The sequence below is a fragment of the Populus trichocarpa genome, chromosome 4 (genome assembly GCF_000002775.5).
Source record: "Populus trichocarpa isolate Nisqually-1 chromosome 4, P.trichocarpa_v4.1, whole genome shotgun sequence".
In the NCBI taxonomy this organism is placed as follows: Eukaryota; Viridiplantae; Streptophyta; class Magnoliopsida; order Malpighiales; family Salicaceae; genus Populus; species Populus trichocarpa.
The window spans coordinates 1,489,608-1,503,413 of record NC_037288.2 but is presented as its reverse complement, the minus strand read 5'-3'; the positions used below and the strand labels follow the sequence as shown (position 1 = coordinate 1,503,413).

Below are 13,806 nucleotides of genomic sequence, written 5' to 3'. Positions count from 1 at the left end.
TTAGGGTTATTGAAGGTTTATCTGATATTAACTTTAGAATCTTAAAAGATTAGTCGAGATGCATATAAACTATTTCTTCTACATCTGTAAGCGTCAACGGTGAATGAAATGGGGAACAACATCAGTGGAAGTGGAGAGAACATAGTAATGAATAGGAGGCAGGGAAAGCTTTGTGCGAAGACAAAAACTGTGAACAGTGTAGTTCTAAAACAAACATAGGTGAGTAAATGTTGGTTTATTTAAATGCAAGGAGTGTGCTAGGGTGAAGTATAACAGCACCACATGAAGTGGCATATTTGTTCCATGGAAGATGTAAAATGGATACTTGACATTGCAGCAATGGTGGAGCTTTAAAAGTAAGGGAGCAAATGAAAACCAAGTACACTAGATGAAAGCTAGATTCATAAAAGAAGCAATCTTCAGATTCATTTTGATTAACTTTCTTCTCTTTCATGTTAATATCATAGCCTTAAATTTTAATAAAATGTTCTCAATAATTAAGATTAAATAATACATGTCAATTGCGATTTTATTAAACTGGAGGGTTAATTTGATCACCTAGTCCCAAGTGAGTTTAAAATCAAATTAAATAAAAATTAACTTTACATGATCTCTTATTAATTAGACAAATCACTCGTAATTTTATTAAAATTTAATTTGATTTTGAATTTTTTTCAATGCAATATTTTTTTTTAAAAAATTCTAAAATAGTATTATTTTAAATTAATTTGAGTGAATCTATAACTGGTTTAAATTTAATAATTTTATAACAAATTAAATTAAACTAAAATTAACTTAACAGGATATTGATTATACAAATCACTTACAATAATTTAATTAAAACTTGATTTAATTTTGTTTTTCTAATATAATATTTTTTAAAAAAATTCTAAAAAATTATTATTGTAAATTAATTTGAATCAATTCATCAAAGTCATAATCAACTAATTTAAATTTAATAATTTTATAACAAATAAATTTATTTTTATGAATCATGAAAACACATTTAAATAATGATTTTAGTCTTAAACATGAATGCGTTACTAAGATCCGATTTGAATTTTGTCATTCATGAATCAACGACTTGAATGACTTATCGTTCAAAGACAACTCAAAATACCGTCATTCAGAGGGAAGAGTGAGCAACTTCGTGCACAAAAATGTCTCTTAACAGAGCAAACCCAACAACTTCCATGAAATGGAGAATCCAAATCAGACAAAACCAGTTAGTGTTCCAAATATCGTCAATCCTCTTACAAAGACACAACTGGGTTTCACTTCTCCAAAACTTCAACCTCTCCACAAAACTAACTCCTCCTCTCTTTAACCAAATCCTCCACAAAACACAAACTAACCCTCAAATTTCTCTGCGCTTCTTCAACTGGGTCCAAACCAACCTAAAGCTTAAACCAGACCTTAAATCCCAATGTCACATCATCAATATTTGTGTCAATTCGGGTCTCACTCTACCTGTGAGACCAATCATGGATTCTTTGGTGAAAACACATCACGTGTCAGTTCTTGGAGAGGCCATGGTTGATTCTTGTAGAGGTAAAAGTTTAAAGTCTGATGCCTTCAGTTTTGTTCTTGAATGTTACTCGCATAAGGGTCTGTTTATGGAAAGTTTAGAGATGTTTAGGAAGATGAGGGGTAATGGATTTATTGCTTCTGGTACTGCCTGTAATTCTGTTCTTGATGTTTTGCAAAGAGAAAATGAGATTAAATTAGCTTGGTGTTTTTATTGTGCCATGATTAAAGATGGGGTTTTGCCTGATAAATTAACTTGGTCGTTGATTGCTCAGATTCTTTGTAAAGATGGGAACTTTGAGAGAATTGTTAAATTTTTAGATATGGGTGTTTATAATTCAGTTTTGTATAACGGTGTTATTGATTGTTGTAGTAAAAGAGGGGATTTTGAAGCTGCTTTTGAGAGGCTAAATCAGATGTGTGAGAGGAAACTTGACCCTGGTTTTAGTACTTATAGTGCGATACTTGATGGAGCTTGTAAACATGGGAATGAAGAAGTGATTGAGAGAGTTATGGATATAATGGCTGAGAAAGGCTTGCTTCCAAAATGCCCTTTGTCTCAATGTGATTCAGTCATTCAAAAGTTTTCTGATTTGTGTAAGATGAATGTAGCAACAATGTTTTTTAGGAGAGCTTGTGATGAGAAGATTGGATTACAAGATGCTACTTATGGGTGTATGTTAAAGGCATTGTCTAAAGAAGCAAGAGTAAAGGAAGCAATTGGTTTATACAGTTTAATTTCCGAAAAGGGAATCAGAGTGAAGGATAGTACTTATCATGCATTTTTGGATCTTCTCAGTGAAGAAGATCAGTATGAAGAAGGATATGAGATATTGGGGGACATGATGAGAAGAGGTTTTAGACCTGGTACAGTTGGGTTGTCTAAATTTATCTTGTTACTAAGTAGAAAACGTAGATGGAGGGAAGTGGAAGACTTGCTGGATTTAGTTTTAGAGAAAGGATTACTGCCAGATTCGTTGTGCTGCTGCTCCCTAGTTGAGCATTATTGCTCTAGGAGACAGATTGATAAAGCTGTTGCGTTGCATAACAAGATGGAGAAATTGCAAGCAAGTTTGGATGTTGCAACATATAATATACTTCTTGATGGGCTTGTAAAAAACGGTAGGATTGAAGAAGTAGTTAGGGTATTTGATTACATGAAAGGACTCAAATTAGTGAATAGTGAAAGTTTTACAATAACAATCCGTGGGCTTTGCCGTGCAAAAGAAATGAGGAAAGCAATGAAACTTCATGATGAAATGCTGGACATGGGGCTGAAACCTGATAAAGCAGCATATAAAAGGCTGATATTGGAATTCAACAAGTAGAATGTACAGGCAGTGTGTTTGTTCTGCGACTTTTCCTGGTCAAACTGTATACTTTTGCCCTTTTTTTTTTTTGAGTCAGCAAATATGATGCTCAGGCCAAGCGTTACAGTTTCTAAATTTAAAGAATATTGTTGTGGTCTATTTTCTGAACCATGCAATTTCTGTTATATGAGCATATATAGTGCTACAGTGCTGCATAATTGTCTGCTGATAACATGTTTTATGAGATGCTCGATGGTAAACGAGATCAAGTTTTTGTCCTCTCACAAACAGGTGATGAACTTCAGATAGATCAAAGGAAGATGGAGCAAGCCTTTGCATTATGTCGTAAGTTGGAGAATTGCATACAAGTTTGGAGGAAGCAACATATGGTTGAACTTCTTGATGGTTGGTCAAAGAAGTTAGGGTTTACAAAAACAAAGAAGAGAGGGTTGATGAAGAGGTTTGGATGTTTGATTACACAGAATAACTTGATGATGAGTCCATATTGCAAGTTTCACAAATACAATGTGCTAGCTTTCCTACTTCAAAGGAACTGAGAAGAGCAATGAAACTCCATGAATTGTTGTTGAAGATGGGGCTTAAACCGATAAAGCAACAGATACAAGCTTTGATATTGAGATGCAAGCAATGTATTGTGTATCTTTAGCTGTACTGGATCAAACTAAGAGGTTGTTTGGGATTTTGTTATCTAAAAATTTGATTTTTTTGTTTAAAACTATCTTTTTAAAACAAAAAAAATCAAATATATGGACTCTGTATTTGTTTTTAATCATTAACTATTGAATTAATTCATGAAAAAATAGTACGAAATAATAAATATAAAGTACAACTTCTATAGGGACTTCATTACTAAATTTGAAGTGATTTTTACTCATTCATCTAACCGGTTATTTATTTTTACTTGAAAGTATTCTTGCAGGACACGAATTTGGAAAAAGATTCATGTTAATCAAAGGGGTATATGGATGGCTCAGGACGGGGTTCTTGGCACAAGAGTAGAGAAATGCTAGGTGAGCAAACTCTTGGAAGATTGACACTGAGATTTTAGTTCTGAATTATCATAAACTTAATAAAATTGCCTATAATTTTTTATTTAACTATTAAATTATATTTAAATTTTATCAAGAGATTTTTCCTCGCTAATTTTATAAAAAATTAGCTTGTTGTAATCAGATGAGATGAGAAGACTTTCAAATTACACCTGAATAGTATTGTTGGGATTGGTTTTCTTATTATTAATTTTTAGATTTTCTTTTGTTTAAGATTTTATTTATTTTTTAAAATTTGAGTTTTTGTGTGAAGATTTTATTGACTAAATTTTATATTATTTATACTTTTTTTTTTTTAATCTTATTTCAATTTGCGTTATTAGGCAACTATTCTCATCTCAACAAAACAAGTAGTAGCTCAAAACTGCAAGCTTGTACCACGAAAGCCCATGAGTGGACAAAATAGCATGGTAACAGCCCAAGGAAGAACTGACCCAAACCAAAAAGCAGGGATTTCAATCCAAAAATGTGACATTGTAGCAAGTTCTGATCTTCAGCCTGTTAAGGGCTCATTCAAATCATACCTGGGCCGACCATGGAAGGAGTATTCTAGGACTGCTGTAATGCAGTCCAACAATGGTGAATCCAGCTGGGTGGTCAGTGTGGGAAGGGGAGTTTCCATCAAAGACTTTGTATTACGGTGAATACTCGAACCAGGGACCAGGTGCTGGTGCTGGTAAAAGAGTGAAGTGGCCTGGTTATCATGTCATTACTAGTGCTAACGAGGCCATGAAATTCACAGTGGCTGAGCTGATACAAGGCGGCATGGCTGAGGGTTACTGGAGTTGCTTGTAAAGAGGGGCTGTGAAAATGGATTGGGTTTTTGTGTGCTTATCATGTCTTCTAGAAATAAGTGAATTTTAATATAATTAACCTGGTCAATATTTATTTGATTTAATTTAAAATATAATCCGGGATAAATCCTAAATTGACGAGTAATCTTGTGAAAAACTGTAGGTAGAGAAAAATAGGATTGGGATACTGACAAGAGCTTAGTTCGTTTAGGTAAAACTATGCAATCATACCTACCTGTTCATTCACTTAAACACGATAAGCTGACATGAGAAAATTAAGAAGGGGCCATTAATTATATATATTACATGATAGCTCAGTTTTAACACACACACACACACACACACACACACACACACATATATATATATATATATATATATATATATATATATATATTCTCCGATCGATCGAGCTTAATATATATATATATATGATGGTAACTCTTTGTCTACAGTGCTCTTTCTTTTTTTGTTTAAACCAAAAAATCAGTCAGGATGTCACCCATTTCCACGAACATGTTTGTATCCCAAATCTCGAAATGATATTGCTTTTTATGTTTATTATATTATAAGAGAAATATGTTTTCGATCTTATGATAATTACAAGAGAAGATAAATTTATGTCACACAACCTAAACTATAGAAAAATAAGTAGAAAAAACTATGATATTTTCTAAAATTTCATAAAAACATAATATACCAATAATTTATATAGAGGTGAAAACCGACTTAATCAAAATAATTCAAAACTATATAGGAAAAGTAATTATAATTCAAAATTAACTAGAAAATCATCTATATAATAAAATATCATCTTTTGAACCTAAATTGAAGGACTTCTAGACCACGGACAATTATAAAATAGCATCATCTATATAATAACCCTCGCCCCTTTACCACAACACTAATCACTCTAATCATCCCCCAACTACTAAATGCAATCAAAGATTTTTCTATTCAAAGCACATTGAATTAGAGAATGTCAAACATCACCTTTACTAAAAAAAAAAAAAAAAAAAGCTGACAAAAATAGTAGATATATCAACTTGATTTAATTTTATGATTATGCTTCCTTCAATGAAACAGCTGCCACAAACGTGGCTCCAATTATCAGCAAATACTTCGCATGTCATCAAAACACCTAAACCCTTTGTGGGATTTGCCAGAAAAGCATAGGAACTTCGGCAATACTAGTAGATTACAGGATGCTATCATTACAGTAGTTGCAGATATAATAAAAAATATAATGGGTTTTTTTTTTCCCCCCTATTAAGAACATACAATGAATTACTTATAGCTTCAACAGAAAGCACACATGGTGCCATATCAGATTTAACATTACAAAAATGGATGACAGTGAGGGATTATCCATGTGGGGGGCACGAAAGACCAGCCGAAACTCTTCCTGTTATGTATTTACCTAATACAATTTATTTACATCCTTGTTTTTTAATCTCTCTCTTTTTTGGATAATGAAAAGATCTAGGAAATTAAATATTGGACTTTATATATATGGATAAGAACTTAAGAGTTGAGGATTTTACATTAATCTAATCCTCTCCCGTCTCAAAGAATTAAAATGATTATATATAGAGAAGAGTAATAACAGCTTAAAAAAATAAAATAAAAACTCAAATTAATAGTTAGGTGAGAGTTTTTAGAAATTAAAGCAAATTATATAAAAGTAGAGACAAGCAATTGCAAGCGAGTTGTTTTGTTATTAATTAAAATATATTGGCCTTCGCTCATCATCAATAAGTTTGAAGGGTTAGGTATGGCAACAGATATTTCACCTGTTGCCATCTTTATGATATACAAATAAAATAAATTGGGCAATTAATTAAGGACCTGTCTCATATCAAAAGAGAAAGAAAGAAAGAAAGAGAACATATGTAGGTTAGCTGGCTGCTTTCAGGGCCCGAGTTGGTGAGAAATGACTAGAATTAATTGATGAAATTCTGATACCGGTAAATAGATTTTTCAAGTATTTAATAATTAATGGATATTGTGTTACATTAAAATTAATTTCTTTTTGTTGTTTATTATAGGAATCCTCTCAATTTTAATTACAACTAAGTTTTTTTTAAAATATCGGATCATGGCAAGCTGGTAAACAAAAAACATGTGTAGTGAAAAAAATAAAGAAAAATATAAAAAGAGAATAAAAAAAAAAAGAGTACTGCTTAATTTGTCCATTTCATAATACTTTTTGCACCCCCTGTCCTCAAGTACCATAATGCTAGACAATTATTATCATGTCCATATCACTATAATTAAAGTGAATACCCCTTGTTTCTATATGAATTTGATATATTATAAAAACAATATATTAACTAAAAAATCTCAAAATTCAACTCATAAAGAGAGAGAGAGAGAGAGAGAGCAAGTCTCTGCCACCACAAGACCTCCCCTTTAAAGTTTAGTGTAATTTTTCTCCGAGAGTAGGCCAATCCTTTAGATCATGACAGCTAAGTTTTATAAGATACAATCAAGTCCAAGGTGCCAGCTTACAAGGCATTGTTACTCTTTTTACAAGTCAAACATAATTTTTTTTCTCTTTAATTGCTCTCTCCTCTCTCTTCTGAAATTTGCCCGCATTTTGAGAGAGCTCCAGCATTTTTTTAGAAAAGGGTCCTTAATAAGACAGATAAAAGCGTCTGAGGCCCGCGCTTTACCCTCACAATTTTCTTTGTCGGAAAACATCTCCCATCAACCAAAACCAACGAAGCCACCACCCAATTTTTATCACCCTCTCTTCTTTCTTTCTCTCTTTGGCTTTCGTCTTCCAAACCCTTCTTTGCCTGCCTTGTTTCTTCTTCTATATTTATGGCTCTCCACCTTCTTTAATCTCTCTCTTTCTCTAGCTAGCTATTATACTATATATCTAGTCTTTGACATCCACACAATATTTTCTCTAGCTATTTCTTTTGGCTTTAATGAGGTCTCTTTGATGTCCACCTAGCTCTCCCATGATAAAGTTTACATTTAGAATTCTTGTGTGCACCTTTTCTATTCATCAAGAATAGGAATAGAATATATATATGGAGCAATATTGGTTGGATAAAAGAGAGGAGAGGTTGTTTCTCTCTTGAATTAATCTTTGTACCGTCATATTCCTGGCCCTTAATCCTTTGAGGTATAGTTGCTGTACTGTTTTTTTTTTCCTATGATTTCAGATTAATGCAGTGTGTTTGTCCTTCAAAGATTCCAACTTCTTTCACGAGGAAATAGTTTGTAAATCACATGCATTTATGATCTCCTCTGACAAGCTCCTAAGCTTTTTTATCTGTTTTTTTTTTTTTTTTACCTTGCTTTTCTTGACTTGTTGTGTTGTAAGATTCTGGTGTGGATTGCATAATCTCACATGTCTAAGTACATCTTTGTTTTCTATCAGGCAAAAGAACCATCTCTCCACGTTCGTTTGGTACATCTTCCTTCAGTTTCGAAATAAATATATTCATCAAGGGCTATTGCATTTGGCTAGCTTCTAAAGATTTTCTCCATGGCAACCAAAATCAAAGGGATCTACAAGGGTTTCAAGTACATCTCCCAAATCTTTGGTAAGCCTTCACATCTTTCTTTTCTTCACAACGTATAAACCAAACTTTGAAATTAATAAAACTAAAACCAAGCAACTAAATCTGTTTCTCTATAGACTCACTGCTTTGCCAAATAATCTGTTACATGATTTCTTTCTCTAAAAAATATGTATAAAGTTCCCACAAGAAAGGATACTACAATCATTTGAAATTCGTAATGTAATTATTGTTTGTTTGGTGTACGTACTTTCTTGCAGTGGTAAAAGAACGAGAGATGGAAATTGGGTATCCTACAGATGTCAAGCATGTGGCCCATATAGGGTGGGATGGTCATTCTGGCAGTGCACCCAGTTGGGTATGTTGTCTGCAATTCTTGGTCTTCCATCATCTCATGAATCCTATGAACTTCATCTATCAATAATACAAAAAAAAAAGATCATATTAATTAGTAATTGCACCAAAATGCGTGTAGTGATAGCTCATCATGCGATTTTTATAATGATATGTTAATGGTGGGACAATATTGCAGATGAATGAATTCAAGACACCTCCTGATTTCTCAACAACCACAGTTGCTAATCCAAGAGATTCCAGCTCTGTTATTCTCTCCCCATGGTCCTCTCAAGGTTGTTTTCCAAAATCTTTTCATCAAATTATTTTTCCTTTTTGGCGACTTGGTTTTTCTTTTTTGCCATTGCTGTGTAGCCATATACTGTTTGGTGGGAGAGAAACACTGGACTAAATAAATTTCCATCAAACTCCTTATGAATTCTTGTGTGGTGGTAAACTAGCTATCATTCGGCTACCACATACAGAATAAATTAAGAACTGTTGAGCACTGTAATTATGCCAAAACCTAGACGAATTAGGTTGCTTTTTATGCGAACCATAATAAGAAACATTTCTTTAATTAGTTTTTCAAGATTCACAGCAACGAATAAGACACACCCATATATGTGGCAAAGATTGCTCCCATTTGGATGCCATTTGAGTAAAGGCCAAAGCTTGAATTTATCACTTCAAAATTATGTTCCCTTAAACAATATTTAATAGATACCATGTGGGGGTCTATGGCATAAGCTGACAAGTAAAAGTAGGGCCTTTTCACGTGTGAAGTTAAATGCAACACATAGGAATGCCTCCCTCAATTTATCAAAAGCTAATCTTCAAGGTACACTGAAAGTTGAGATTATTGCCCTCCAAGTGGCAGGAGTTTGGTTTTTGTGTCACGAGCCAAATTATGGAACTGATTGCCTTGGTAAAGGACAGTTCTGGGTGGACCATGCATAGATTTTGTTACTCAAGCCATTCATATAATGGTGTAATAATAATATCTGTAGGGTATCTTGGGAGAATATTATTGAGAATTTTTGGGCAGCAGTGTTGAGAGGGAGGCATTGATCCAGTTTTGAAAGCTGAAATTCTGCTGGATTGGCTGAATTTGTTTGGAATACTTTTCAAAATCCATATGAGGTGGTAATACATAATTGGAACCATATCATCCCACTTCGAAATCTTCCAGAGATGATGATAGTTACTATGAGTTATTTGGGACCGGCTGGAGGCCAGCTCAAAGAACTTGTGACACATGATTCAAGTTTTCAAGGCTACTCTTAGATCCTTAGGCTCCTTTTGAGTTTGTTTTTCAAGCCATTCTCAAATGTTTTTCCTCTTCGATTGGGAAATACCTCCTAGATGCATGTTCTTTATTTTCTATTAGGATTTTCCATAATTATCTCCAGATGACATGATCCTATTTTTTGTGATATTTTTGTAACAGATTTTGATCATTCTTTGGGACATCAAACTATGCCAAATGTGTTCAATGACATTCCACCTTCAGATCTTCCAAATGTTCCCAAGAAACCAAAAATTAGGAAGAAGAAGACAAGTTCTTCCTCTCCCAAATCTTCATCTTCGACATCAAGATCTTCCAGGAAAACGAAGCAGAAGGCTATGCAGTATGAACTTGAGTCAACACCAAAGGTACAAGTACAGTAATAGTATGAACCTGGTGCAAAGAGCAGAAAAAGATATTAAAGTGCATATCAGAAATTGCGAGTCCCCTTTCCAATATCCAGGATTCTACACAGTACTGGCAACGAGATTCGAGTCCCCTTTTCAATATCCAGGATGTTACACTAGAAAAAAATTCAAGGTGAACGTGGAAGTTTGATCAAAACTTTTGTAAAATATTAAAACTGCATTTCATTTATGAATTGAAGAAGAGAAACTAGGAAGGGTGAGAAGCGTGAAGGTATAAAGAAAAAAATCACGGTTCAAAGACGACCGATGTTAGTGTAGGTAGCTGAAATATTTTGGTTTTACAATGACTAATGAGCATATAGAAATGTGGGTTGCTATGTTTTTCTTTTGGAAAGTTTTGCTAATTCAATTTATTTGATTGATCAGAGTTTCTTAGCAATGACCCAAGAGAAATTGCAGTAAGTTTTACCTCTCAGCATGCTAAATCTGATATACAGCCATTGTATCTACTTCAGTTGGATTACTAAACTAATCCTGTATCGGTTAATTATGAGACTACTGCTACAGAATGTCGAAAATGATCGATGAATTAGGCCATTCAAATATCTCTCACGGATCTTATTGTAGGAAAGTTGTCTATGATTTTGCTTTTAGTGCAGTCTTTATATCCAGATTGCAAAAGTACAAGCATTATGAACCGTTCAAGTTCTATCTAGCTATCTTGTGACCCATCATACTCCTTGAAGATTTTTTTTTCCAGATATTTTCACATCCCTCCACTTGCTACACATCGTTAAATACCCATCATCTAAAATCTCTTCTCTCAAGCCCTCGATCTTCTGTAGCTTTCTCCAATTTCTTTTACACAGTCAAAAACCCTTTAGCAAAACCTTATCAAAAACTCCTTCAATTACAGCCATGGCCTCTACCCTTACCTCCTCTCTATCTATAAACCTCAAATCCTCTTTCTTGGATCACAAATCATCCTTCCATGGCACACCTATCACAACTACTGGGCGTTTCACTCCAATCAAATCCACCTCTCCTGCCATTACCATGTCCTTGACACAACCTTCATATGATCTTCAGTCCTTTAAGTTCCAGCCCATCAAAGAATCCATCGTCTCTCGGGAAATGACTCGTCGTTACATGACAGACATGGTTACTTACGCAGACACTGATGTTGTCGTTGTTGGTGCTGGCTCTGCTGGTCTTTCTTGTGCTTATGAGCTAAGCAAGAACCCTTCAGTTCGTGTTGCTATAATTGAGCAATCGGTTAGCCCTGGAGGTGGTGCATGGCTTGGTGGCCAGCTATTTTCAGCTATGATTGTGCGTAAACCAGCTCATAGATTTCTTGATGAGCTTGAAATTGAATATGACGAGGCAGATAACTATGTGGTTATCAAGCATGCAGCTTTGTTCACTTCAACAATCATGAGCAAACTCTTGGCTAGGCCTAATGTGAAGCTGTTTAATGCTGTGGCAGCAGAGGATTTAATAGTGAAAGGAGGCAGAGTTTCTGGTGTGGTTACTAACTGGGCTTTAGTGTCTATGAACCATAACACTCAATCTTGCATGGACCCTAATGTCATGGAGGCTAAGATTGTGGTTAGTTCTTGTGGACACGATGGGCCTTTTGGTGCTACTGGAGTGAAGAGATTGAAGAGTATTGGCATGATTGATAGTGTTCCAGGAATGAAAGCACTTGACATGAACGCGGCCGAAGATGCAATTGTTAGGCTTACAAGAGAGATTGTGCCTGGCATGATTGTTACAGGCATGGAAGTTGCAGAAATTGATGGAGCACCAAGAATGGTAAATTTTCGATTACCATAAATTTTTTTTTTGTATCAAGTTCATACTGTGTCATTAAACTAATGATGATCATTAACTTAATTTTTGCAGGGTCCAACATTTGGGGCAATGATGATCTCAGGGCAGAAGGCTGCACACTTGGCTTTGAAGGCTTTGGGGCAACCAAATGCCCTAGATGGAACATTCAGTCTACAGCCAGAGCTTGTGCTTGCTGCTGCTGAGGCTGGAGAGATAGTTGATGCATGAAAATAGTAGGGCTTTTTGATTAGGAACTTGTATTTATCTATTTCGAACCTTCGCATAAACTCGATCTCCACATGATGTACTACTTGTCCCGAACTTGATATATCGTTTCAATTTTTTTTTACAGACTTGTGTGAGCCGTGGGGTTATTTTGAAAACCTAATTTTATTTAATTTTGCGGCAATGAAAACAAATATTTTTTAAAATTCCAATAATTTGCATTCTAGAATAAAAAAGTATTTATTTTTATTACTTCTGAATTTATTTTTTATTTGATAAAGTCATGTCTCTTTTATTAACAACATGGTTTTTTTGAATACAAAATTAAAAAAGTCAAAATAAATATTTGTAAAAATTTCAATGATTTAAATTCAAGACAAAAAAAAATATTTGTTTAATTTAGCCAAAAATCCCTTTTTGTATTGATTTTTTTAAAATTTTTTGATGAGAGCATGTCTTTTTATATAAAAAAACATGATTTTTTATCATATAAAGACGTATCATTTTGCAAAGCAATTCTCAATAAAAAAAATAAAAAATAATTAATGTCTCGGTTATTTTTATATGACAATATAAAAAATAATCATTAATCAGAGTAAAAATATTAAACATATACTGTATTCTTATTGAGAATTCATGTGCAATTTATTTTGGAAAACTATGCATATTAGTTTCATACATAATTATTTTAAAAAATTATAAATATTATAGTAAGAGCTCAAATTTTATTTTAAAAAACATGCATAAATTATTTTAAATATTATTTTAATTATTTATTTAAATAGGTTTTTATTTTAAGATATTAAAAAAAAACACAAAAGTAAAAGAACCAAGCTCAAGAGTGTGAATCTAAAAGGAAGGCTAATGCACCCTTGGCCTTTTTATAAAAAAGGACTAGAGTAGGTCTGGCCTGTGAGCTTGCTTGGGTTTGATAGGCCTAGCATGTGGACTTGTCCTTTTTTTTTTTTTTTTTTTTAAGTGATGAATAATATGTTTTTGACTTGAGAAGATGAATTGTTGTGTTGCAACAAACTTGATCACTAAAGGTGATTGAAAAGTTATAATATGAGTTTTGGTACTTCAAAACTCAATTTTCAAGCTTTATTTTTCTGGAAACACAGAACCTCAAACTCCATTTCTAAGGCTAAAATACACTTTAATTATTTTAAAAACTTAAAATCAAATCAAACTTAGGAATGAGATCGAAATTTATACATATATTTTTTTAGGATTGGTTAGTAAAATATATATAGAGCTGATAATTTACAATTGATGCATTCACCAATAGCGTGTTCCTCCAAACTTACAATACATACAACTTGAAAATCTAATTGTAAATTCAAAAATAAGTTGATGAGATAAATATATCTTTTTTATTTACAGATAATATAATTTAATTCTTATCTCAAGCTCTTAAGATTGCTTTGAACAATATATATTTCACATATTTTTTGGTAAAAAAAAAGATTGAATAAAATATATAAATAGATTTATTAAACACCTATTATAACCAATATGAAAC

The 13,806-nt window shown here is 33.3% G+C and overlaps 3 protein-coding genes across 3 annotated transcripts; all 3 read left to right on the top strand.

Moving 5' to 3' along the window:
- Positions 1-1,088: 1,088 nt before the first annotated feature.
- On the top strand, positions 1,089-3,630 carry LOC7479086 (pentatricopeptide repeat-containing protein At4g21170). The gene has a single exon (XM_002305569.4). The coding sequence runs from the start codon at positions 1,161-1,163 to the stop codon at positions 2,853-2,855; it is 1,695 nt and encodes a 564-aa protein (XP_002305605.1). The 5' UTR covers positions 1,089-1,160; the 3' UTR covers positions 2,856-3,630.
- Positions 3,631-7,057: 3,427 nt separating this feature from the next.
- On the top strand, positions 7,058-10,651 carry LOC7479084 (CRIB domain-containing protein RIC10). The gene is made up of 5 exons (XM_002305568.4): positions 7,058-7,837; positions 8,096-8,261; positions 8,498-8,595; positions 8,770-8,866; positions 10,021-10,651. Exons 2-5 carry the CDS (start codon positions 8,204-8,206, stop codon positions 10,239-10,241), a joined length of 474 nt encoding a protein of 157 aa, XP_002305604.1. The 5' UTR covers positions 7,058-7,837; positions 8,096-8,203; the 3' UTR covers positions 10,242-10,651.
- A 139-nt stretch (positions 10,652-10,790) lies between these two features.
- LOC7479083 (thiamine thiazole synthase 2, chloroplastic) lies at positions 10,791-12,410 on the top strand. Its single transcript, XM_002305567.4, has 2 exons — positions 10,791-12,041; positions 12,132-12,410. Exons 1-2 carry the CDS (start codon positions 11,145-11,147, stop codon positions 12,285-12,287), a joined length of 1,053 nt encoding a protein of 350 aa, XP_002305603.1. The 5' UTR covers positions 10,791-11,144; the 3' UTR covers positions 12,288-12,410.
- The last annotated feature ends 1,396 nt before the right edge of the window (positions 12,411-13,806 follow it).

Bases quoted from the DNA above. Each gene is read 5' to 3' on its own strand.
- LOC7479086 (XM_002305569.4), top strand. From the start codon at position 1,161: ATGTCTCTTAACAGAGCAAACCCAACAACTTCCATGAAATGGAGAATC.
- LOC7479084 (XM_002305568.4), top strand. From the start codon at position 8,204: ATGGCAACCAAAATCAAAGGGATCTACAAGGGTTTCAAGTACATCTCC. The intron at 8,262-8,497 runs GTAAGCCTTCAC...ACTTTCTTGCAG, and splicing joins GTACATCTCCCAAATCTTTG to TGGTAAAAGAACGAGAGATG. The intron at 8,596-8,769 runs GTATGTTGTCTG...ACAATATTGCAG, and splicing joins CTGGCAGTGCACCCAGTTGG to ATGAATGAATTCAAGACACC.
- LOC7479083 (XM_002305567.4), top strand. From the start codon at position 11,145: ATGGCCTCTACCCTTACCTCCTCTCTATCTATAAACCTCAAATCCTCT. The intron at 12,042-12,131 runs GTAAATTTTCGA...TAATTTTTGCAG, and splicing joins TTGATGGAGCACCAAGAATG to GGTCCAACATTTGGGGCAAT.